General features: G+C 33.7%; 1 protein-coding gene and 1 long non-coding RNA gene across 3 annotated transcripts; both read left to right on the forward strand.

The window, feature by feature from the left end:
• The first annotated feature begins 2059 nt into the window (after nt 1-2059).
• LOC136067635 (uncharacterized) lies at nt 2060-3127 on the forward strand. 2 transcript variants are annotated; one of them, XR_010629068.1, is made up of 3 exons: nt 2060-2137; nt 2216-2413; nt 2994-3127. It is a non-coding gene; the product is annotated as an uncharacterized LOC136067635 (long non-coding RNA). The 2 variants fall into 2 exon arrangements; XR_010629069.1 differs by having other exon boundaries at nt 2067-2137; nt 2221-2413.
• Nucleotides 3128-22171: 19044 nt separating this feature from the next.
• On the forward strand, nt 22172-26180 carry LOC112004549 (uncharacterized). Its single transcript, XM_065773788.1, has 5 exons — nt 22172-22563; nt 23443-23506; nt 23758-23922; nt 25284-25349; nt 25554-26180. The coding sequence occupies exons 1-5, from the start codon at nt 22277-22279 to the stop codon at nt 25752-25754; spliced, it is 783 nt and encodes a 260-aa protein (XP_065629860.1). The 5' UTR covers nt 22172-22276; the 3' UTR covers nt 25755-26180.
• The last annotated feature ends 627 nt before the right edge of the window (nt 26181-26807 follow it).

A 26807-nucleotide genomic window follows, 5' to 3' on the forward strand; every position in this document is an offset into this window, starting at 1 on the left:
AAAAATAAATAAATAAACAAAAATACTGAAACCTAGATTGTCTCCTACTTCGGATACCCTACCTGGCTCCCCCTCTACTGTTGGGCAGTGAAGACCATTGTGCCACTCCCCCGACACTATGAGGAAATCTTGAGTCAATCCCTTATTGGAATCAGGAAGGCACTGGATAAGTCGGACCCTGTCGTCCTTCGTCTTCATATAGTACGTCTTACCCCTCAGGTGATGAAGGTTGTAGCACCAATTTACATCGTGGTGAGTTAGTCTCAGCCCCATTTTCTCATTCAAGGTATCTACACACCCTAATATCCTAAATATATTCACGGCGCACTAGGTAGGAGCCAGGCGGAAATGCCTAAGGTAGCCGATAGTCACTGACCTCATAGGGATTCTCATCCCTCCCTCTACAAAAGCGACTATCGGGATCACGACTTCACCCTCTCTCCTCTTAATGTACCACTCCCCTTCTTCACAGTACCTCAAACTCACATTATTGGGTATCCCATAGTCAACAATGAATTTGTTCATCATCTCGTCGGACTCAACCAACTTCTTAAACTTACCCATCCCCAAGGACGACTAAAGGTTCCAGACGAAGAAAAGAAGGAGTAGAATCAAAGAAAATTTGGTGTTACTGGGAAAAGAAGACTTACAGAAATATAAAGATCCTCTTCGGGCAGTGTGTAAGTTGAACCAGATTCAAATTATACGCATCAATGGTCGTAAGCGCAAAAATGAGGAAACCAGGCGGTTCAAACAAGTACTTATACTCCCCCTTAGGTTCCCCAAATGTAACCGCCTGCCCATAAAAGCAGGAGATCCCCACCGAACAATTACCATCACACCGTTGAAAGTGGAAAACGTGGAGCCGCCAAAATTTAATGTGGGCGCACACTGAGTCTTGAAACGCCAAAATGTACATCGAGCAGTCGAAAAGTCGCCAGCATTAGCGCAGACCGAAGTGGGGCAATTCGTCTAGAGGGCCCGTAGATATCAAAACCCTCCTCCCCGTCCGAGGGAACGTGCAGCAGGATTTTGAGGGGCTATTGTGGGGCCCGTGGGCCTGATAGCCTCAGCCCATCGTGTAGTAGGGCCAAGGCTCACGCCGAGGAAGGATGACCATCCGAGGCTAAATTAGGGAGAGACTCTTTTTTGGATCCACGCCGAGGACCTCTTCGTCCTCGGTATACTAAGGATAATTTTGGAAAGGGACAAGCCCAGAGCAAGCTATCACCTCCACACTTAATGCGTTCACCTAACCCCTCTGGCCGCATTAATAGGGATGTAACCCCTTAGCAGGGCGACGTTGATCAGGGTGAACCACTTGAGTACTGATAAGGCCTCTGATGGGACGGACGGTCAGAAGAAAGGCGAATGGATGATCAACAGATGGAAGAACGAGATAGGACAATGAAGACTATATAAAAGGAGCGAGTAAAGTAAATAAGAGAGGGGGAAAAAAGAAATAAGAAAAGGCCTCCTCGGCCACGGGCCGAGGAGCATCCTCCAGTTGTAAATAGTTCTAAGTATTTTTTTTTAATAAAAGAAAAGAGTTCATGCTTCGTGAACGCCGGCCAGCGCCTAAACCTTTGATTCACTCTCTACAAATTTATTGTTTAGGCTTGTTGGGATGAAAACTCATTCATACTCTGAGTCCAATCCAAGTTTAGTCCCCACAAATATAATTAAGTGTGTGTTTAACAATTAATTTGTTTCTTAAAAAAAATTATTATTTTACCATTCCCTCAATACAATATTTCTAAAAATAATTTCTATAACTTTTTTCATATAAAATTAAGGCAAAGTGTTTTTGCTTAAAATTTAATGTGAAGTACGAAGTCAACAAAATGAACACAACTGGAAACCAAAATGAGATTTTCTTTTGTAACGTCAAGGGGCCGGCAGGCAGTTGAGTAGTTGACTACACATGGAGGAAACTGGGCCCCGCCACATTTCCTTTCCATTCAGATTCCAGAATGACAATTTTTTTTTTCTTTAATAGTAAAATTTAATATAATAAAGTATAAATACTCGTTCCAATTTAGACTAAAATAAAGATTAAACAACACAAAATAAAAAAAGTTTAAACAAAATCTTTCTTCTGTTCACACTTTCACAGCTTCGAAAGCTGAACCAGAAGGTACATTTCATAATTTAATGCACAAAGGCTGACTTGTCTGCGTCCTGTTTGAATTTTGAACTAACAATGTATCAATAGCGTAGAAGAGGCAAAGGAGCAGTGAGTTGCAAGGAATACGGGCTCAAAGTCATAAAAAGAGAGCAAAAAGTCATTGCAGCTTTGGATTCTTGTTTAGCAAGAAAAAATCAAGGGACCTTTTTTGTTGTAGGAACTGGAGAGATGCACGGTGGTGTTGATGTCTGGTGGGCTCAGTCAATGCTTTTTCTTAACCAAAAGGTACTTTCTTAAGATGCTGTTTTAATCTCTTTTGTTCTTTCTTCTAAGTTGTTGTTGTAATGGGTGTTTCCTTTTCTGCAACTTTAGCTTCCATAATCATATTGCTTAGCTGTAATATCTTGTGGCTTTTATTTACTTCATCTGGGTTGTTGTTGGATTCTTCTGGGTGATTTTTTATACTCTAAAGTTTCTTCTTTTATTCATCTTTGATGGACTTTTGGGGTACTTAAGGTTTCTTGTTTGCGAATTCTGATGGAGTTGTGGAGTGGGGTTGCAGAAATTTTGGTTGGTTTTTCATGTCATTACATAATTTGGATGTTCGAATCCTAGATAGTAGGATTCAGAATTGGACTTGTTTATAGCGCTTCATAACATAATTGAATAGGAACCAAAAGTTGGAATTTTGGGATAGTTTCATTTTCTTAGTTCATTTTGATATATATGGAATCTAGTACTCTCAAGAATTCACTGGTTGAACACTAACACTCTGCTCATTATCTAAGAATTTATGAGCACTTATATGAGCTGGGGTGTTGGGTGATTTCTGGGTTCTGATTTATAGTTCTGTGGTTGATGCTAGTTTAGAAGAATTTCAAGTGGATTGATCCAGTATGAGACTTAAGAATTGGGTGAATAAGGGAGTAATTATCATTCAAGGGAGATTGCAGAAGATGATGAAGTGTATTTGTTCAGGTGAGCAATTGAAGGTAGATGAAATGGNCTCTCTCTCTCTCTCTCTCTCTCTCTCCATAGTTTTCTCACTCACAAAAGGTTATTTCTCTCTCTTTCTCTTTCTCATTCTCTTTTTTTTTTTTTTTTTCATTTTTTGGTGGATTTTTTTTTTTTTTTTTTTTTTTTTTTTTTGCTTCTCCACTTTAGGTTGAAGAAAGTTCGTATTTTTTAGAACTTTATTTGGATTGATGTGATTAAGTTGTGTTTTTAAGTTATCTTTTTTTTTCTTTGATTAGATGAATGTTATTCCATTGTATTATAAAAATAGTATATATAATATAATGTTATTTTAATACATAATATAACATGACTTGGATAATGTGGTGTTTATAATTTATATGGAAAGGAATGGGTGGTAGGAGAGATTGGGATGTTCGTTTCATTCGGGGTCCTAATGATTGGGGGGCGGAAGTGGTGGATGATTTCTTTTGGTTCTTGGCATCCAAGTTACCTAGTGGATGATAGTCATCGCATGAGATGGAAGTTGACGAAAGATAGGGATTTTAATATCCATTCCTTTTATCATAAGTTGCGTGGTTCTTCCTTCGGGGTTTTTCCTTATAAAGGTATTTGGAAGGTTAAGGCACCCCGTCGTGTCTCTTTCTTTGTTTGGATAGCCGCCTAGGATACAATTCTCATGAGTGATAACCTACAGAGTACGGGTTTCAATTTCGTTGACTAGTGCATTATGTGTTGTTATTGTGGGGAAACAGTAGATCATTTGTTGCTACATTGTGGAATGGCTCATTGGTTATGGAGTTTTGTCCTTAGAACTTTTGGGATTTCGTGGGTGTTCTCAAGATCCATAGCAAATTTCCTGTTTGGTTGGTGGAATTGGTTGGGGAAGCATTCTTCTAGCATTTGGAATTTAGTTCCATTGTGTTTGATGTGGTGCATTTGGAGGGAACGCAATTAGCACACTTTCAAGGATATAGATAGATCTGACGACCATTTGCTTACTTGTTTTACTGGTTCCCTTTATGATTGTGTCAAGGCTTGGGGGCTCACATCTAATGACTCTCTTCCCTTGTTCCTTAGCTCTCTCTTTCTTTGTAATTAGTTTTCTTTTTTGTTCTTCTTTCTTTATTCTTTGTAATCTTGGATATGCTTTGTGTGTTTTTGCATAAAGCAATTTTTTGAATATGCATCTTTCTTATTTATCAAAAAAAAAAAAAAGACTATACTACCCAAAGTAATATCAAATCCCATAGTGTTTTTGTTCCTAACAGTCTGATTACCAACAATACTTTTGTAGCTTTTGAGTTGTTACACAGGATAAAGAATAAACGGAAGAGCGAGATGGGATAGATGGCCATCAAGCTTGACATTAGTAAAGGTTTATGATCGAATTGAGTGGGATTTTTATGGCAAGATATCACAGGAACATCCTGACTTAGAAAAAAAATTATTATATATAAATTTTAAAAATTTTATGATTTTTAAATTATGAATAGAGAGAGAGAGAGAGAGAGAGAGAGAGAGAGAGAGAGAGAGAGAATTGTAAATTTATAGTAAGAAGAGGGGAATAAGAAAAGCTAAAAATAAATGAAGATAAAGAGTTAGAGAAAACTGAAAAAGTGATATTAAGGTAGGTAGTAGAGGGGAAATGAAAAGGAAAAAAAGAGGGAAAAAGTTGGAGAAAGTATAACAATAAATTGAGAAATTAAGAAGAAAAAAAGAGAGTTAGAAATATGAGAGAGAATGTTGGAAATAGGTGGACGATATAGCCATTGATGTAGCTTAACAGAAGTGTATCAACAATAAATAATATGCTTCAACTTTTAAATATATATAGATGTAGGGTATCAATTTGTGACCCAAGCCCATGAGATATGGAGTATGAGTCCAACGAGTCCAAAACAATAAATTTGTAGAGAATGGGTGAAAGAGTTAAATTGATAGTGAATTAAACAACATCTAACACTGATTCTCAAGAGTGACCGAGCACGAAAAAACACTTGAAATTCAAATAAACCGTTGTCCAAAGAGATCAATTATTGTTTAAACAGCTAATACAATTCTTAGAGCCTCCTTTCTTTTTCTTCCCTTCCTTTCTAAGAGGTATCTTACACTTATATAGTTTTCTTTTAGACTATCTTGATCGTCCACTTGTCTTCATCTAAACGTTCACTTCAGTACACGTCCCATCAGGCATCTTCGTCGGTTCTCCATGAGTGGCGGTAGTTGAGATTGCACTGTTCAGAGGTCTTCTCCACATTAATGCGGCCAGAAAAGTTGCTGCAGTGCATTTAATGTGGTGGTAGCAGCTTTTCCTTTAGATATTTCTCTGTTCTTATCTTTTCCATACATGCTTGAAGTTTATTCTTATCATTGGGATTGCTAGGAAGGTCACTCGAACCTCTCAGGTACTTGCTTGACCGATAATCTTTATATCCGAGGAGAACAATCTCTTCGGATTACATTTCTTGATCATTTTCAGGTGTATTTTTCCCACCTGAGGTATTTCTTAATTATTTTCTCATCTTCGAACATACCCTAGTATTCAAATAGGACTCTAGGCCCAATACATAATTTTGGGCTTTTATCCCCACAATAGAAATGGATATAGTATTTACATTTTATTATACAAATTTATAATTAATGGATTAAATTTTTTAAAGCAAAATAATAATAATAAAATACTTCAAACAAAATTATTTAATATATATAATTTGAATAGAATTTTAGTATTCACTTTTCTAAACTTTCAAACTAATCTTTTATTTAATTGAAATGGTTTAACAAAAACACAATTAAGACTATACAGGTAAATTAAAAATATTAAACTTAAAATATATCAAATTATTACAAGTATTTAAAAATGTTATATATATAAAACGCATAGCACATGTGAAGAGGTCTGTTTAATTTTTTTTTTTTTAAATTAGCTGTTAATAACTATTGTAATACAAATCACAACATCGTTATTATTCTTTTGCTAAATAAAAATTGTTATTAATACAACCTTATAACATTTTTATGAGATTAAAATAATCGATATTACTTTTTTTTCAAAAAATTTCTCAATAACCACTTACTACATCAACATGCTATAAAAAAAATAGTAAAATAAACCCAACACAAACACTAAGTTGAGACTAGTCGAGTGGACAATCCACCCATGTCACATATACACCATTGATTAAACACTACTAATTTATTATTAGCACTAAAATTCTTGGTTTGGACTGTTAAACAATACAGCTCAAGGCCTAGTGGCCCGTGACGGCACGATATTCTTTTTCTTTCCTGACCTACCTTCCTTCCATTTGATTTTGATTCATCCATGCATTATCGTCCACAAGTTTATTTATTCCCAGATCGATCCTCCTCGCAAAAGCAACCTTGATTCCTGGATTTGATGTTATCTATAATCTCCACTATTCCATCAGTTTTTTATATTCCATTTTGCTATTATTTGGGGTTGGGTAGAAACGAGTCTCGTTCAACCTATCTTGTCTCATTATGTTGTGTTATGGATGTGTATATATAAAACACCCTTGATTTGATCCGATCTAGTCCATTTCTCTTTCATTTGTACCTTATTCACATTGAAATCACCTCTTTACGGTGAAATTAATATAGTCTCATTTTACATAAAAGTAAATTCTACATGTGAGTATTGCATGTGTAACTCACATTTATGTGAAAGGAGGGTATAGTACACCAGGTTTGCTAAATAATTTTTCCTTCTTAGAGGATGCTGAAATAAAAATACTTCAACCTATCTTATGTCCCGTTATTAACTTGTCATAATAAGGTTTTCAATTGTCCTTTAGGGAAGAAGGGACAAGGATGGGGCACACTTAATCTGATCCAATTTCGACTCATTTTACTCTATTGTTGTCCAATCTTTTATTAGGCATCTCTTTGGGCACAGGCATAATCTTTTGTGATTTATATGCATGTTTGTATTTCATTATTTTCTTAAAATGGTATAAAAGAATAGTTTTAAACAGATAAGTTTACCTTTAAGTAAATAAATTAATCCAAACAGTCACTAAAACTTTGAATACTTAAGACTAGTAGTCTATTTTTCTTAGATTGTCAATTTTCTATTATTAGATGAAGGCGTACATGATCAACAACTTTTTTAAATTTGAACTTCGTACCATTTTGCCTTACACACTTGCATTTTGTAGGGACAAAGGTTACATTGTATAACAAGAGTTAAATTTGTTAAAATGATTTTGTCTTAAGGGATCTAAAAGGGAAATTTCAGTCTTTTCATGTGGTGCTAGGTATGCAGAGGTCATGTGAGTTGTATGCAACGTACTTTTCAGTCTAAGTTAATGACCCAATTGACGGTAAGGTGCAAAGTGAACTATGAGTTATCGTTTAGGGTGGTAATCATGCATTCTAAAAGTTTAGGGTAATAAGGGTAAATGAGGATATAGTTTAGGGTGGTAAAGTGTAGTTTTTCCTTAAAAATGTTGACAAGCAAGATTAATAATGAACATATGTGAATCAAAGAATAATGAATTTAAATATGAGAAGGATCACTAAAAGACTAGAGAGAAAGCAAGAAAGTACTGACTACTAAACCACAACCAAGTAAGAAAAATGGAAGGAACAAAGAAAGTACTGAGTTTTGAGTCATCAGCAAACCAAACAGGCCCTTAATGACCCTTCCTAGTTACTCCACAGTTTTTTTTAGAAAGATTAGAGGGAACAAAGAAAGTAAGTACATAAATTAAAAATCTAAATTATCAAGTATAATATAAACTTACAAGCATAAAACTATATATATATATATATATATTTCTTTTTTTAAGAATGGAAGCTTAATGAATTTTCTATGCTGCTCTCTCACTAGCTTTTTAGAGGGATTGTGGTGCTGAAAGTGGTGGTTGGTACCCTCTATTTATAGAGGGATCGATAGATTAACTTTAAAGCTAAGTGGGAGGAGAAGCCTCTTCAGATGGGCTGGATTTGATTTCCGGGATCTCAATTCAAATTTTGAAAAGATTTTGTTGATTTTATGTATTTCCTAAAAACTTGTTCGTGTTTTTGCCAAAACTTTTTGCTCAAAATTCCAATGTTATTTGAAATAAAATTTAATTCTCTACAATTATTTGAAGAAATACAGAGAAGACCAAATTTTGACATTTAGGGGGTGTTTGGTAGAGTAGTTTAAAAATTGTCGTTTATTGTTTTTTGAAATACGTGTGGGTGAAAAAGTGTGTTGAAATGCGTAAAATACTGTTTAAAAACTAAAAAATGTTGTTTAAAATGGCAAACCAAACGGGGCCTTACTAGGCCAAAAATGTGTTTTAATATACTGCTAAAAATTTCAACTTTTTTTTGAGAATTTTGAGGGGTTCTAAAAATTAGTGCCAATCAGCACTTTACTGTTCAGTCCAAGTACCAATCGGTACTAAAAGAGCTTTACACACATTCGTAATTTTTTGAATTTTAAGGTTCTAATGATTAGCTCTTTGCATGAGATTCTAACTATTTTTTAGAGGTTTTCCAACAAATGGATTTGATGTGTTTCGATACTAGAGAAGCCAATTTTATATATTACAAGAAAATTTCAAATTTAAATGTTGTCTTAGTCTGGTCCAATTTTATTACAAACCATGTATGATTTTGTGCATGCAACCAATGAAATTTTGAATGTGATCCAATCAGATTTTCAACACCTCATTAATTTTAATTAATTCTTGTTGAAACTTGAAACCATTATTGGAAATTTTGCTTGATGATGCGAATACATCACAACTGTTGAAATTTGTTTTAATGGTAACTTTTGATCCAGTGGTCCGATTGATGCCTGTGACATATCACTGTGATTATTAGGATGGTAAGATTTGTTTTGTCTCACAATTATTTTAGAGCCCTTAAGTGCAAGTTTAACATTTTGCCTTTAATGTTGGCTAAATGTAAGTTGTAAAATGGGTAACTTTGCACTCATCATTTTTTTTTTTGATAGGTTTGCACTTATCATTGAGAATGTCAAAATAGCCCATCTCGCATTGCTTGGATGAGGCAAGGATAAAGCATAACTAATCAAATCCAGTCCTTCCCCACTTTGTAATTATCAGTATTTCCAATCTCTTATCAAGCATATTTTCTTTTTATCTTTTTGGTTGGGATCAAATATCAAGGGCCTCTTTTATTTTATGTGGTTTATATGTTTGTTAGCTTAAAATAGGATATGATCGAGAATGGGTTTATACAAATAAGTTGACTTTAAGTAAATAAAATTTATCCAAACATTCACTAAAGACTTGTTTGGTTGAGGGGAAAAATGGATTGATGGAAAATGGGTAAGAGAAAAGGGGAATAAAAAGACCAAAAATAGGCATTTTCCTTTGTTTGGTTTGTGAAAGAAAATAGGGAAGTGTCTGGGTGATTTTCAACTGGACACACAAATTATTTTCTCCCCAAATTGGTATGAAAAGATAAAGGAAAACAAAATAATTAAAAAAAATGAAATAATAAATTATTAATCTTTATAAAGAAAAATTAATATAATATTTATAAAAAAATTACAACAAAATTAGCTAGACTAATGGTTGGCATACCTGACTCTAATTAAAGAGAATTTAAGAGCCTCAATTACTCTTTCACTTTTGTAAAAACTTTTATTTTATGTTTATGTTAATGTTGTTTTTGTTTTTAATATCAATTGTTTTTGCATTATATAATACATAAAAAAAAAAAACTTATTTTTAGATGTTTATGAATTCCTAAACCTATTATCCACTTGAGACTTCGACCTATAGAGGATTTCAAATCAAGTTATCAATTTTAGTTTAGCTGGGAGAAAATTATTTTGGCAAAGCCGAAATAGTTATTAGTTATATCACATTAGGTGACTTTTCTTGTAATTTGATAGCTAGGCTCGATTCGAATTCATTCCAACTTTCATGTTAGCCATCCATTTCCTTATGTCTTTGATAGTAATGATGACACAATACTTTTCTTACCTTTATTATTATTATTATTATTGGTAAGGCCTTATCTATCAGACTTTGAAATATTTATGGGTGCTACACTATTCATAGATTATTATGCTTTTAAGTAATATTGTATCACGTTTCCAAGAACTTTTATTTGTCAAAACAAGTGCAGGATAAGTGGTCTTATATAAAATGTGATGAATATTTTGCCAAATAAAAAACACAATAGCCCATAATCTAATCACAGAGAGCACAATTGCTAAAGCTATATTTAAAATAATTTCTTTTACCCTTAATTGCATTCTAAGAACTTTCATGTGATCCTGATTATAACAAGACTATAGACATAACACCTAAAACCCAAAAGATCTATACATATTAATCATAAATTATGATTATGAGAAAGGCAATATAATAAAATGATAAAGTATAAAACCTTTTAAACAAAAATAAATATAATAGATATCCAAAAAATTAAAACAAATTTAACTAACTTAGTGTTTGGAATACTTGACTCTGGTTTAAGAGAATTTGGGAACTTTAGATTCGAATCCCCACTCTTGCTCTTTTGTAAATTATTTTGTTTATGTTTATGTTTTGAGAGATGCCACGTCTACAACAATTTTACAACATTTTTACAACAAATCACAAGTGGTTAGTTGTTATTGGTTCAAATTTGAAATTCACACTAAGATTACTTTTTTGCCCCAACAATAACAACTAGTAACAACCTGCCACTTAGGATTTGTTGTAAAAATGTTATAGACATATTATTTCTCTTATGTTTTTCTTCTGCTTTATCTCAGTATCAGTTTTTTATTTTTGTTCCATTATATATATATAATATATATATATATATAATATTTTACTTCATATTATTTCTCTTATGTTTTTCTTCTGCTTTATCTCAGTATCAGTTTTTTATTTTTGTTCCATTATATATATATAATATATATATATATATATATAATATTTTACTTTCATATATTTTATGAATTCTTAAATCAACTATCCACTTGAGACTTCAATATGTGGTGAATTTAATAAATTATCAATTTTGAACTAGAATAGAGAAAATATTTTTTGTGAAATGACTATTAGGATTTTAGTGTTGACATATTCCGTGCCAAATTTTTATCAATTTTCATGCTATTAATTTCAATGTATTTTGTAATTTTGTGGGTTACTTTGTATTTGGTTGAGAGATCAAAGTGTTAGAATTGAAGTTGTTATTTTAGGAATCTCAGTTAAGCAAGTTTGTATGTCAGGCGAGATGCACGCAACTTTTCAAAGTTAATTACTAGCAATCTCGCCCAACACTCGTTTCTCTCTTGGTCAAGCAAGATTGTGAACTTGAGAGAATTCAGTTACCCTCATCCTCTGCTCTACGCATCTAATTAATCCTCTCAAATAGCCTTCTAAATTCATGATTTTAGTGAGCCAATTGTCATATATGAGGGTGAGAGAGTTACCCATTTCTTCTAGAGAAAAAACCAATTGTAGGCTTGTAGCCTCTACCTTCACTCTCTCAAATTGCCCAATCCTTAGAGAGGTGACCCAAGCCTTACACACATAGGTATCTTGAGTGATCATTGTTAAAGCTTGATGGTGGGAATCATTGGAGCAATTCCTAAATCTTCAAAAGGCTTTGGAGTAGTCAAAGAAACTTGGTCTTGTAGTTGGCTGGCAACTTGACTAGTGAAGCTGGTAGCTAATAAGGAGAAAAAATTGGTGCAATCAGTTGCAAGCTTGAATACGTTTTTATTTTTGTGAGTTTGATATATTGCAACTATTCTTACTAGTGGTTAACACAACAGGCCCTAGAGATTTTTTTGCCAGAATTTGGGGTTTTTGACCTCCATAAATACTTCGCCGTGTTTGAGTGCTTGTAATTGTTTTGAGATTTGCTATTGTGTTTGTATATCTATGCATATATCAATTGGCTAATCAAATTATCAGCTTAAAATTGATTCAAACTTTTTCATTAGAATTTGTATGAGTCTAGAATATATTCCATGTATCATGGCATCATATTTTTCATAGGAATTGGAACGTGCCAAGTTCCTCATATTTAGTCCAAGTCATATTCTTACATGATTGCTTGAGCCAATTTCCTTTTTATGAGTTTTCTTTGCTTTGCATTTTTCATAGGCCAGTTCATACATGTTCATTATGGCATTGATCCTTATTTCTTATTGTCCCGTGCATTATTTATGAGACCTACAAACTTTTTTTTCAGCAAAATTTTCATTAAAAATAGGTCATACGGCACTATTCATACATTTAAAAATTATTTTACTATAGTATTTTTAGTTTTCAATTTTCAGCAATAAGCAGTATCTAAACAAACTTTAGACTAATTTCTCCCAGCCTAATAGAGAATCTGTTCAAGTGTTTGTCCCCGGTGTGCTTTAAAGCTAGGTATTCTAGGAAATACTTATGGTTGTACTCCCCCTTGGTCCCTCAATCCAAACCAACCATTACGTATACCTAAGAATTACCAAGGAATTCCTAATCTTAGGTTTCCTGGAGCTGACCCACTTCCCTATGATCACTGTACCTCTCCTACCCAAAACACATCCTTTCTTTCCTCAATAGCTTCCAATATACTTGGGTTGAGATTTTTGTTTCTTACCTCAACGGCTTCCCATCTATTTGGGTTGAAATTTTTGTGAGACCTACTCCATGGGGGTACCTAGAGACATGCGTCATGTCATGTTTGGTTTGCTCTATTGTGGCCTGGTTACCCAGAATCTTGCTAATATTCAAGTTCCCTTTAGCTTGCAGATTTTTATATTCCCCTACTTCTTACTTCCATTGATTTTTATACTTTTATGGCTTGTTTCGATTGAGGGGGAGGGAGAGTAGAGTAGAGTTGGTTGGAAATTAGTGAAAACTTGAGCTCTTGGTTTTAGCTAGATATAAACTGTACCCAACTATGCCTCACCCAAAAAAGCAGAAGGTGCGGCAAGTTTTTTTTTTTTTTTTTTCATATTTGACAACATTATCGTTGGCTCTTGATCTGTTTGTGATATGTATGTTTATTGTAAGATGTGAACAGCAATGCATCATCTCTCGTCTCCTTCACTGTTGCTCATCTCTTATATTGTTACTTCATCGTTTGTAAACCTTGATCCTATGAAATCAGTAGACCTTTAAAAAAATAAGATTAGTTTGTGGCCATAAGTTTTGCGTCTTCACAGTATTTTCAGCAAAAATATTTAAGGTTTAAATTCTTCCTCATCCATTGTAACTATGAAATTATAAAACAAAAAAAATATTTATAAAACCAGTGTGTTTGACTTCACACAAGATTTCTTGGTTTTTGGACTTGGTATTGGCTTCATTGGTCTTTAAAGCTGTCTTAACACTTCTTCCAGTTATGGCCTTACATTACTACTTAAGGTTGGTCGACTATAGACCTGTAGGACCTATAGCAAATGTGGTAAGAGATCAAATGGACCTATAGCCAATTTTTTAGGAACTATAGCGGCATTTGTAGACTAGTTTTTTTTTGTATTGGTCCCACTGAGCAATTTTGATGAAAACTAGAAAACATGGAACAATTTAGAACGGAGATTATCAAATTTAATTGTGATATGGTTGAGTTATAATTGTGGGGTGTAGGTGAAGGTGTGGGAGATGAGACGTGAGGTGAGGGTGTGACACACTAATGTAAGGCGTAGGTGATAGTGTTGTCAAGTTACTGCCCCGCGTATATATTTGTGGGTGTGAGAGTAGGTGTGATATTGCGGGGTTCATTATTGAATTGATTTTTACATGAGCATTCACATTCGTGTTTGCATAAAATTATTATTTTTTTATTTAAATGGTTATTTTATTTATTATACTCTTTACAATACATGTAACTTCATAGTTTTTATTTTAATATCGAACATATTAAAATAATATAAAACAAGAGAAGAGAGAAAAGAAAAGTCATAAAATAATATATAATATTTTTCAAATTTTGTGCTCTGTCAACAAATATGTAGTGTTGATTCACGTGTTATGTATGGCCATTGTAGACTAACAATGATAATTTGTCAAGATTTACGTTTTGTTTTGTTTTGTTTTTTTGTTTTTTTTTTAAATTTGTCAAGATTTACGTTTTTGTTTGAGTGAGAGGAAGATAATGTTGAATAAAAATAATTAATGACTTCACTTTGCAAGGGTTTCACGGTTGTTGTGTTATCCACTGCCACTGTTAGTGCCTTGAAAAATTTCAGATAAAATAAAACATATCGAGTGATTTTATGTTAATTATAATAATATTTAATATTTAAATTTTATTTTACTATCATAATCTAGCAAGTTAAATTTTTAATGCAAAATAATAAAAAATACTTAAAACAAAATTATATATATAGAATTCTTTAGTATTCACGTTTCTATACTTTCAAAACTAATCTTACTATTTAATTAAAACGATTTAACCAAAAAAAAAAAAAACATAAACGTAAATTAAAAAATTAAACTTAAAATCTATAAAATTATTACTAGTATTTAAAAATGTTAAAAGAAAAAAAACGTCGTAGTCGTAGAGACATTTTGGTAAACTATTACATTATTAGATGTGGATGATTATTTAATGGTCAAGTTGCAAAAAGATCCTTTTTTGCACGTGGTCTGGCTGAGAAATGAGATAGACTTTTAGTATTATTAAAAGATTGGAATCAGATATGGCTTTATCTGAATCAAAATCCAGACAGACTCACACAAACCCCACACGTTCCCACCACCGGCTTTTAATTTGCTTGAGTTGAGCTTTTTATTGGGGTCTATTCTATATATGCCGTGCCGTAGTTGAGTGGACAGTCCACCCATATATGTCACATAAACACCATTGATTAAAAAACACAGAAGTTATTTATTCTAATTATTAGTACTAAAATTCTTGGTTTGGATCACTGTTGAACAATACAGCTCAAGGGTCTAGTGTTTAGTGGCCCGTGACGGCAAGATATTCTTTTTCTATCCTTGCCTTCCTTCCTTCCATTTGATTTGATTCATCCATGCATTATCGTCCACAAGTTTATTCTTAGATCCTCTTCGCAAAAGCAACATTTGATTCCTGGATTTGATGTTATCATCTCCACTGTTCCATCAAATTTTTATTTATTTATTTATTTATTTATACCATTTCTCTCATTTGGGGTTGGATGGAAGTATGGTTTTAAAAATTGGACCGGACTGACCTGTCAAACCAGTTTAATTGGGAATCAAATACCAATCTAGTTTGGTAAACCTCCTAAAACAAGCTAAAATTGGTTAGAATTAGTCAAAAACGGGTATAAATCAAGAATCGAAAGCAAAAAAGGGTTCATTGACCGTAGTAATTTTTAAAACCTTAGGTGAAAGTAAGTCCTATTCGACTTATCCCATCTCATTTTGTTGTGTCATGAGAGTGTATATGTAAAACACTCTTGATTTAATCCGATCTAGTTCATTTCATTTGTACCTTCTTCATGTTGAAATCACCTCTTTATGGTGAAATTAATAAACTCTTCTCTTACATAATGGTAAACCCCATATATAAGTATCGCACATGTGACACACTTATTTGAGAGAAGTGTGTGGCACATAAGATGTATGTATGAAATAATCATACTTATATGAGAGAGGGGTATAATACACTAGGTGTAGTGAATAATTTTTGCTCATTAGGGATGCCTAAATACTCCAACCTATCTTACATCCCATCCTCAACTTGTCATAATAAGATTTTCACATTGAGGAAGAAGAGGCAAGGATGGAGCACACCTTAATCTAATCTAATCCAATCCAGAGTTCCAGACCCACTTTGCCTCATTGCTGGCCCTATTGTCCAATCATTTATTAGCCGTCTCTTTGAATAGGCACAGGCATAATCTTTTGTGGTTAATATGTTTGTATATTTCATTATTGTCTTAAAAAGGTATAAAAGAGTGGTTTTTAAATAAGAGTGGTTTTAAATAAGTTCACTTTTCTCAGCTTCCCACGGCAAGAAAGTCCTCTCCAACAATCCCGGATCCCAGATTCTTGTACCTGGATAAAACAGATCCTTAACATGCACAACAGATGAATCAAGTCTAGGAGAAATAACCTTATTATGATCAGGTGCAGGTAACCATCTATGACCCCAAACATCAATGGTACTCCCATCCCCAACTCGCCAAACATCCCCTTTATTAATTACATCACGTGCCTGTAAAATACTCCGCCACGCATATGAGCATTGAGGATGAACATTAGCATCAAAAATATTCCCAGATGGAAAATATTTTGCACTAAAAACCTTAAACACCAACGTTTCCTTTTGATGTAACAACCTCCACACCTGTTTAGCAAGCAAGGCATTATTAAATTTTTGAATATCTCTAAAACCCATACCTCCCACTGACTTTGAAGAACAAAGCGTATTCCATTTAACCCAATGAATTTTCTTAGTATCTCCTTGACCCCACCAGAACTTGTGAATCATGGCTTCAATATCTTTGCAAAGGCTCACCGGGAGCTTGAAAACACTCATGGAGTATGTGGGAATAGCTTGTACCACTGCCTTAATCATCACCTCCTTCCTCGCCTGAGATAGAAGCTTTTCCTTCCACCCTTGCATTTTGGCCCAAATTCTTTCCTTAAGCTGAGTGAAACATGCTTTCTTTCCATGCCCAACAAAAGAGGGTAGCCCTAGATACTTCTCATAATGTTGTATTGTCGGAACCTGTAGAGATATTTTAATAGCCTCCTGAATCTGCACATCAGTATTTTTACTAAAAAATAAAGTGGTCTTATTTTTTATTAATCATCTGCCCCGAAGCCACTTCATAATAAGAGAGAAGTTCCTGGATCTTCTCACATTCAGCCAAGGTAGACCTGCAAAACAACAAGCAATCATCTGCGAAAAAAAGGTGAGTAATTTTTGGTCCTCGTTTGCACAACGAAAAACCTTGAATTTCCCTCTTCAAAGTTGCACCCCTAATGATGGCATTCAACCCCTCTGCACAAAATAGAAACAAATAAGGTGAGAGGGGATCTCCTTGTCTTAAACCCCTGGAAGGCTTAATCAAACCTTTAGGCTCACCATTCACCAAAATGGAATAAGACACGGTCGTGATACACTCCATGATCAAAGCCACCCAAGATTCTTGGAATCCCATCCGTAAGAGAATTTTTTCAAGAAATAACCATTCCACCCTATCATAAGCCTTACTCATATCCAATTTCAAAGCCATGAACCCTGTTTTCCTAGTAAAAATTTAAATTTAATGTTAATTTTACTAGAAAAGAAAATGTTTTAATCTTATAGTATGTAAATATTACACAAATATAAGGAAATGTAGAGATTATTTTGTATTATTGATTAAGTAATTAATGTTGTAGAAACAACAATTTTTAAGAAGTCCAGCTCTAGTCCAGCTCTAGGACATTTTAGATGAAGACCTCGAGATTCAAGCCTCCCAATCCTGTCTATCTGATTATTAAAATAAATAATAAAGGAACATGTCTATCTAATTAAAATATTAAAATCTTCCTCCAAAAAAAATATATATATTAAAAATATTAAAATATACAGCATGTTTGTCCTTTCCTTGGTTGAAAGAGACAGAGTCAAATTTTTATGAAGATATGCAATATGCGTTACACAGTTTTCCATAGGTTATTTATTTATTTATATAGGAAAAATTGATTATTTAAACTCATATCTATCTTTTATTTATTTATGTCATTTAAAGAGATTGTGAGTATTTGATGGTTGAATAAAAAATATGATATTCAATCCTCACCTATATAAAAAATTGATTGATATCTTAATATGATAATAAAAAAATAAAATAATTAATATATTATTTTATTTTTGAATAAAATAGCTACGATTGAATATCGTGGCACAGCATGGTTAGAGTCTTCACAAAATCATACTATCTAGTCCTTTTAAAAAATGAATCTTCTCCTTGGCTCAAGGCCTAATCTGTGTCCTGTCACATTGTGACTTTCTTAATGGAATTATTTCGCTAAAAAAAGGATTCCTACCCAAATTATGGATGAAATTTTTTTGAAATTTGTATAAATAATTATGAATCTACCAGAAAGAAATATTTTATTAGAGGAAGTAACAGTGTAAAAGGGCATGAACTTTTATGTAGCGTTTGGTACGGGGGAATCCACATTACTCTTGGCATCTAGATTCCTAGAAATCACATTCCTAAGATGTAGCTATTCCTATGTTTGGTTTATTCCCAGGAATCTTAAATGAATTATTTATTTTTCCCATTCTATCCTTAGATTTGAATGTGAACTACCAAGTCATTTTAAAAAAAAAAAAATGTTAAAATTGTCAATTTATAAAAAAATACAATTTCCTTTAAGCCTGAGAATCTGGATTCCCACATATTTTAAAGGGAATCCACATTCCTACTGAGAAGGGTTTAAGGGGAGAATCCAGATTCCCTTGGCATCTGATTCCCTAGCATGATTTACAACAAAACATGAGAATCTTTAAACATTCCTAGGAATCCTAAAACATTACTCTGTACCAAACGCCACATTATATTACATTTATAAAACCTCAAAGGGTGTCATTTTGTGAGATCCTAGGAGAGAGATGTATATCCTAGCCAAATTCTTACCGAAAAGAAGTCCTAGCCAATCACATTATCATATTGAAAATACTGAAATTTATAGTGTAAACTAAGTCAATGCCTCTATTTTTCCTCCCAAAAAAAGAAAAAGAAAAAAGTCAATGTCTCTATTTGTTTTATTATATAAGTTGATAATTATAATAAGAGACGAGGAATTTGAATATTAGATGTCTTCATTGAAAATACTACAAAATGTCAGTTGAGTTACAAAAATTTTTGGGTCCGTTTAATTAGAGAGATAGAAAAGTTGAATGATAGAAAATGAAGAGAGAATGGAAAAGTGGAAGGATATAAAAGATTTTAGTTTCTCTCATTTGCGTTTGGATGGAAGAATGAAAAAGTAAAAGGATGGAAAACTTTTTTATTTGATTGAAAAGAAAATTGAGATAATAGAAAATGTAGTTTATATAAACTTACTCTTATACCCTTATATATATCATATTATATATAATAAAAGTTGGACTTAGACGCCGTGGTTACACCAAGTGGCTTCACCGAATTGCAGAAATTTTCTTAGATTTTTAGATTTTAAGAAAATATATATATAATTTTTCTTCTCCCATATTTTCTAAGTGGATATTGGACACTCAAGTAAACCTAACAATATTGGACACATAGTGCTAAAAATAAGGAAAGATTTTGATGAACACAAAAACTTAATAATATAATAATATATATCAATCTCTTCTTTGGATAAATATAGACTTCTCTTAAGGGAAAAAAACAATTTGTTAAAATTAGGTTTTTTTTTTTTCCTTATAAAAATTTTAAACATCCCATAAAAAAAAAAAAAAAAAGTTTAAAGGATAGAATTAGAGGCACGTGATGTAATTAATAAAGGGGCTGTTTGGCGAGTTGGGGATGGGAGTACCATTGATGTTTGGGGTCATAGATGGTTACCTGCACCTGATCATAATAAGGTTATTTCCCCTAGACTTGATTCATCTGTTGTGCATGTTAAGGATCTGTTTTATCCAGGTACAAGAATCTGGGATCCGGGATTATTGGAGAGGACTTTCTTGCCGTGGGAAGCTGAGATGATAAAGGTCATTCCTGTTAGTGAAGGGCGGGTGGCGGACATGCTGACTTGGCCTTTAACTCCGGATGGTAATTATAGCGTAAGGAGTGCTTATCGTATGTTGATGGATGAAGTGAGCAGCCAAGAACCAGGTTCTTCATCTCTGCAGGAGCTTCAACAGGTTTGGAAGGGCATTTGGAAGATTCGGACTCCTAATAGGATTCGCCATTTTATATGGCGTGCTGCTCGTGATTCTTTGCCTACAAAACTGAACTTGAGAGCCCGGCACTTGCCTCTGGAGGATACTTGTGAGTTGTGTGGGGATTATCAAGAAACTACACTGCATAGTTTATGGCTGTGTGAGCATGCTCAAGCAGTGTGGAAGTCGGATATCACTTTTACTTAGTATTACAGAAAAGGTTTTCGAACTTTTTTTGATCTTTTGGAAGAAGTGATGCGCAACGGGTCGAAGTATCATGTGGCTTTATTTTCTACAATGTCGTGGTGCCTATGGCAGAGACGTAACCGACTGCGGATGAAACAAACTATTTGGCCTTTACATGAAGTCGGTGACAGAGCAAAGGGACTGGTGCTTGAATTTTTTGATGCTAATAAACCAGAAGCCAGACCGAGAGTTCACAGCCCCCCTACTAGCTGGGTTCCGCCTGTAGATGGTTTATATAAAGTTAATTATGATGCTGCCATTTTTGACTCGGTGGGTTATGCAGGACTAGGAGTTGTGATAAGGGACTGTGCCGGTCAGATTATTGCTGCATTAAGTTAGAAAATTGGGCTGCCTCATTCAGTGGAAACAACTGAAGCGCTTGCTGCACTTCGCGTTGTTGTGTTTGCTAAAGAACTGAGTGTTTTCAAGGTAATAGTGGAGGGTGATTGTTTGAAGGTGGTTCAGGCTTTGAAAGCTAGGGAACGTTGCAATACTCTGTATGGGAATGTTATTGAGGATGCACGTCTTCAAGGGGTTGCTATGCAAGCTTGTCATTTTCAGCATGTTAGACGAGAGGGCAATGAGTTGGCCCATGCCTTAGCTAGGAGAGCGGTTTCATCTGCAGATTTTAATGTATGGGTAGAAGAACTACCTAGTGATTTAGAGGATGTATTCCTCTCTGATGTTTCTACTTTAGCTTAATAATATGGACTTATTGTTTTCTCAAAAAAAAAAAAAAAAAAAAGAGTCCCACATAAATTAATGAGTTTTTTTTTTTTTTTTTTAAAGAACTGAGTGTTTTCAAGGTAATAGTGGAGGGTGATTGTTTGAAGGTGGTTCAGGCTTTGAAAGCTAGGGAACGTTGCAATACTCTGTATGGGAATGTTATTGAGGATGCACGTCTTCAAGGGGCTGCTATGCAAGCTTGTCATTTTCAGCATGTTAGATGAGAGGGCAATAAGTTGGCCCATGCTTTAGCTAGGAGAGCAGTTTCATCCGCAGATTTTAATGTATGGGTAGAAGAACTACCTAGTGATTTAGAGGATGTATTCCTCTCTGATGTTTCTGCTTTAGCTTAATAATATGGACTTACTGTTTTCTCAAAAAAAAAAAAAAAGTTCACTTTTAAGTAAATAAATTAATCCAAAATAATCACTAAAACTTTAAATACTTAATCTTACGACTGCAAATTATTTTATAATATTTTTACAAATTGTTGATGTGATCAGTTTTTTTATTAGTTTTCATTTAGGTCCACCATTATCATTACTTTTTCATTTACTAAAAATCATTCACCACATAAGCAATTTGTAAAAAATTTTGAAAAAAAATTTATATCTCTAGTATTATTCAAATACTTAATATTAGTAGCCTATTTTTCTTTTATTAGATGAAGACATACATGATTTTAATGGCTAAATCAACTCATTTATAGGATTCTGTTTTTTTTTTTTTTTGGATTCTTTGTAATTTATTGGGCACTATAATTAGAAACCCAAATGATTGGTTTTGTCAACCATAATTGACCCAACTCATGTTTCCTCAAATTATCTTAAACCTAATTTCCTCCTATCCTCTTTAGTCAAATATAGTTAAATATTTTTACTCAATAAAACAACTAGAGAAGTAGTCAATTTTTGGTGGCTATTTTGTTTCAGATATTCTCTCAAGGTCACATGTAGCAGCCTCAATAGACCTTGGTCGGTTACTTTTTTTTTTTTTTTTGGATACAAACTTGGTCGGTTACTAACAAGTCAAAGAAGGAGAAGAAGATTAAAATTGGACAGTTAATTATAGGTGAGAAATTAAAAAAAAAAAAAAATTGGTAATTAAAAAAAAAAAAACCCCTAAAATTATGCTAGATCTCACGTGGCAACAGCTGTACCGTCAATGTAAATCCCCACCGGGTCCCACATCTCCATTATTACCCGCCAACCGAAAACCAACCAAACCAAAACTTTAAAAAAAAAAAAAAAAAAAAACATAAACATTAAACATTAAACCTTAAAATACAACAGATATTCATGGAAATTCTCTCTCTCTCTCTCTCTCTCTCTGTGTTGCAAATCACAATAAAAAAGAGACGCACTTTTTCTTAGTTCCTTTAGCAGGAAGGAAGAAAAGAAACCCTAGTTGATAATGGGGGATTTGGAGAAGCAAGAGAGAGTTGTTGTTGTTGGGGTTGAGAAGAAAGAGGAAGCAGAGGAAGAGAGAGAGAGGTTTTTGGAGGGAATGGCGGTGTTGGATTTCGATATGCTTTGCTCAACGGTGGCGTTGCAGACTCAGCAAGGAAAATGGAGGAGCTATGAGAATGTTTCAGAAGAAGAAGAAGAAGGAGGAGGAGAAGGAGGTGGGGTCTTTAGGATGTGGGAGGGTCAAGTTCTTGATTGCTGTGAAGACCGTCGTATAGCTCTTGAATCAGCTTGGTAAGTCAGTCTCTTCATTTTTCCTTTTTTTCTTTTTTGGTTTTGGAAAAGGGTTTTAAGGGTCTTTTTGTTTTGATGGAAAATGATTCCCAGAAAACGTTTTTGTTTTCTCGTTTTTGGATGTTTGAAGAGAAGCTAAATTAACAATTTTGGCTTAAAAAGTACTGATAATGGAAAAGTTTGACAGAAAATGATGCCCTGAAAGTGATTTTGGGCCTTTTGGGTGTTTGAAAAGAAGCTAAAATAGCAATTTTGTAATTTAAAAGAAGAGCTAATGGAAAATTTTGATTTTTAATTTTTGGTTTTTGGGGGAGATATTTGTCATGGGTTGCTTTGGGTTTTTGTTTTTGAGCTGCCCCAAGGTTCTGGGATTTCTGAGATTAATATGAGAGTAATTAAATGATTATTTTTATTTATTTTGTGTTTTGAGTATATAGTGTTTGATTTAATATTTTTCTTTTTCTGTTTTCTGGATTGGAGAAGGTTCCTGACTTTTAGATTTATTTGCATCTCTGTCTCTGTCTCTGTCTCTCTCTCCTGACTCGTTGAACCATATGATTTTGTTTTAGTCAAATAAAGTAATAAGTCTATCAATTTAATTCTATTTATGAATCATGCACACAAAATTTTTTCCTTTTGTGGGTTAGTTTGTTGTTCTTTGAGTTTGTTTCTGTGCAGGGAAAAACTGAAAAAAGTGGGCAGATTAAAAGCTTTGCTATTTATGTTGTACTTTTAACTTCTTGAAATGGCATAGTTGCTATTAGGATGAGATTTCGCTTTTACGGATTGTGGACTGTTTCTTTGTTGTTTGACTGCTTTTGAACTAATCGGGGTAATTTCGTTATGATTGTGTGTGTGATAGTGTATTTGATGGTGCAGTTGTCCATGCTATAGATTTGGAAAGAACATGAGACGAGCTGGTTTTGGTTCATGTTTTCTTCAGGTAAATTTGCTGACTGCTTCAAAACAAAAATAGCAGTCATGGAAATAATATTTAAATATTAGCGTTATGATTTCAGGAGGGTGAGGCAAGTCATGTTGACATTATTTGCACTTTTCTTTGCTCATCCAATTGAATTATTTGTCCATTGGTGTACTTTGAACTTCTAAATTTTTTTTTTCCCCTTTTCTTTTGGGGCTTCCGAATGTTTTATTCTTTCAATGAATTCTAATTTCTTCTATTTTCTTTTGCAGGGAATGGTTTATTTAATTTTCACCGTTGGTGCCCTTTTCAACTGGATGGCCTTCATTGTCACCAAGCATCACTCCTTTCTATATTTGGCAGTTGCTTTTACCATTTCCATAGGAACATATTTGGGGTTTTTCCGTACACAAATAAAGAAGAAATTTAACATTAGGGTGAGCACCTTTTTCCCCTGTAATTGTGTTTGATGCTTCCCTAAATGCTAGATTTTGGTGCACACACACACACACACACACACACACACACACACACACTCTCATATTCTTGTCATCATTACAATCATGTTATCGGTTGTGCAATGGTTTATAAACATCTACATTGTCACCATCAGCGGGCATTTTTAGTTCCAAATGATCAATATTTAGGAAAGTAGGATTTATCTTTACAAAATAGTTCAGCATGCAAAAGCTGTAGAAACATACTACAGCTTTAACTGTCAAGTATATCAGGCGTGTATTGATTCATGAAAATGAATGAATTGGGTTCTGAATAGCTGTTGAATGAACTGTGGATAGCAAACTTTGATAATTGAACTGTTGAGATTGAATGCCTAACAATGGCCTGCCTCATTAAAAATTGGGGGTGGGGGAAAATTGTATAATATAACTGTGATGACAAAATGGAAATCGTTGCTATCTTTCTCTCCATTTGCAGAGGTTTTAGGTTTGTCACTGATTTCACACGCACCAGTCCTGTTGAATAACAGATTATAATCTCTCCATACATCTTTTGAAATAAATTGACAACACATACTTCCCTGACTTGCATTTGGGTTGGTTCTGCTTAAAAGTTTGTAACCAAAAGTTGGATATGATCCAGGCCTACTATGAAATGCATGCATTCGTTATATGCCTCTGCTAACTTTTATTTACAGCATGATGAATGTTTGCTCTTATCAATTCCACTTTACTTTTCCACCTAGTCACAAATATCTGTGGCTAGAAGTTTTAAGACATGGAAGTTATTGGGTATTTTGTTTGGTTGGGATGGTATGTAAATATTATGATTGTTTTTAGGTGTCTCATATCCCGTGTTTCTTGTAGAGGACCTTAACAAGAACCTTCTATTATTTAAAGTGTGATTGAATGTAAAATAATGGATGATGAACCATCCTTTTGATATGTATTTGTTTCTGATTTAATTTAACTGAGCTGCAGTCATGGAGAATGGTGGGGTGGCGCGGGGGTGGGGGGGGGGGGGTGTTGTTGTTAACACCAATAGAATTTTCTTGAACTTTCGAATATCTTCCTGACCTTTTTCTGTTTCTATGTGAAATTAATTAACTCGTAATGGATTTTTGCTACCTTCTTACCAATGAGCTATAGCTCAGCAGTACTTCCTCCCCTTAAAATAATGGGATGGAGGGTAACTTCATGGGTTCAAAACCCATTGGGTGAGTGCATGTGTAACTTACCAATCAATTTTTTCTTTTTGGCTACTTTCTGTGTCTTCAGCTCTTTTTGTTGCTTTTCTCTGCTGTTACTGACATTATTGTGGTAAAAATAATTGCTTTCAGGGCAATGATAGTTCCTTGGATGATTGCATCTACCATCTAATCTGCCCATGCTGCACATTATGTCAGGTGCTTTTCTTAGCGAAACCTTTGTCTACCGAACTTGATAATCTTGCTTGTAACATGGACCCTTTATTATTAACCTATCAAATATATATATATATATATATATATTCGAAGTCAAAAAGCAATATTAGAATAGAACTTTAAGAAAACTTGGTTTCAAATTTTGTATTCCTGGAAATTTATTAGAATTCTTGTAATATGGAGCAGGAGTCCAGAACATTAGAGATGAACAATGTAAATGATGGCACTTGGCATGGTCGGGGTGACACAATTTGCATAGGAGGCTTTGGTGAAGGGAGCAAGGCACTCTTCGACTTACATCCACCACAAAATGTGGTATCAACCAAGTCTCCTCAGCCTTGCAGCATGCAAAAAGGTACAAGTGGTAGTGATCAGTCATCAACTTAAGAAGTAGGGTAGGGCTTTCTGAAACATTGATCTTCCATCCCAACATTGGCAATACCTATGAAGTAGGTGTTCATTTCCCATATGATTTATTTGCTGAGAGAGGAATGTTATGAACACTGCATCCCACAAGCTAGTTTATATTCAGAATTTGGTTGTAACCAGTTTTGGGATGTAGAGGTTCACTGCATGGATTTAAAACTTCAGCCTTTCCCGATCTGGAACACGGACATTTTACAGAAAATGTGATGAGGAAGGTGTTTGTCAGTCCAAGTGCATATGGGAAACTTTGTATTTATGTAGTTTGGGGGGTTTTAGAGTGACTCCCTGTTGTTTATATACACTTCTTTAGTACTAAGGGGTAGATAATGTCATCATTATTGTTGAGTTTTTATTTTAATTTTTTTTTCCTATATTCAGTTCATCTTACTGGGCGGGTTTAAATATGTATTTTTATTGGTATTTTTTAATTCAAATGTAGAGCAATCAAAGGGAACTCAATGATTCTGAAATTCACACATTCACACGTATTTAACTCGAAAAAGGAAAAAGAAAATATCTATACTGTTGCTTAATTAAATATAAAAGAAAAAATATTAAAGGGAATTAATTTTTTTATTATAAAAATGAATGCTTAAATGGTGTCGACTGTTAACAAATTTAGACAAAAGATTGATTTATTTCAACATAGCCATAGACTTTTGACTAAAACGAATTCTTGTTACTGTAGGGATTAATTTAAAGGGTTATGTTAATGAATGTCCTTAAGACAATGGTTAATAATTAATTTTAGAAAAGTTTTGACACTATTTTTATAGAAAACTAGTCGCTAACTTGTGCGATGCACAGAAAAATTCAAATAAATGTTCAAGAATTTTTTTTTATTTTTTTAATTAATCTTCCTCTAGATTGGTGAAAGCTATAAGATTATTTCCTAATATTCATGTACTTAAACAACAAGTTTAAATGGTTAAATGTTGCAAGTTTGAAGAATCCAAAATCATAACCTTTAAAAATACTTCATTCCAGACTTACAAAAGTAAATTTATGAATCTT

This window comes from Quercus suber, unplaced genomic scaffold, assembly GCF_002906115.3.
Source record: "Quercus suber isolate HL8 unplaced genomic scaffold, Cork oak 2.0 scaffold_80, whole genome shotgun sequence".
In the NCBI taxonomy this organism is placed as follows: domain Eukaryota; kingdom Viridiplantae; phylum Streptophyta; class Magnoliopsida; order Fagales; family Fagaceae; genus Quercus; species Quercus suber.

Excerpts from the sequence above, each read along its gene's own strand:
- LOC112004549 (XM_065773788.1), top strand. The coding sequence starts at position 22,277 with ATGGGGGATTTGGAGAAGCAAGAGAGAGTTGTTGTTGTTGGGGTTGAG. Across the intron at positions 22,564-23,442 it reads ATAGCTCTTGAATCAGCTTG|TTGTCCATGCTATAGATTTG; the intron begins GTAAGTCAGTCT and ends TTGATGGTGCAG. Across the intron at positions 25,350-25,553 it reads CATGCTGCACATTATGTCAG|GAGTCCAGAACATTAGAGAT; the intron begins GTGCTTTTCTTA and ends AATATGGAGCAG.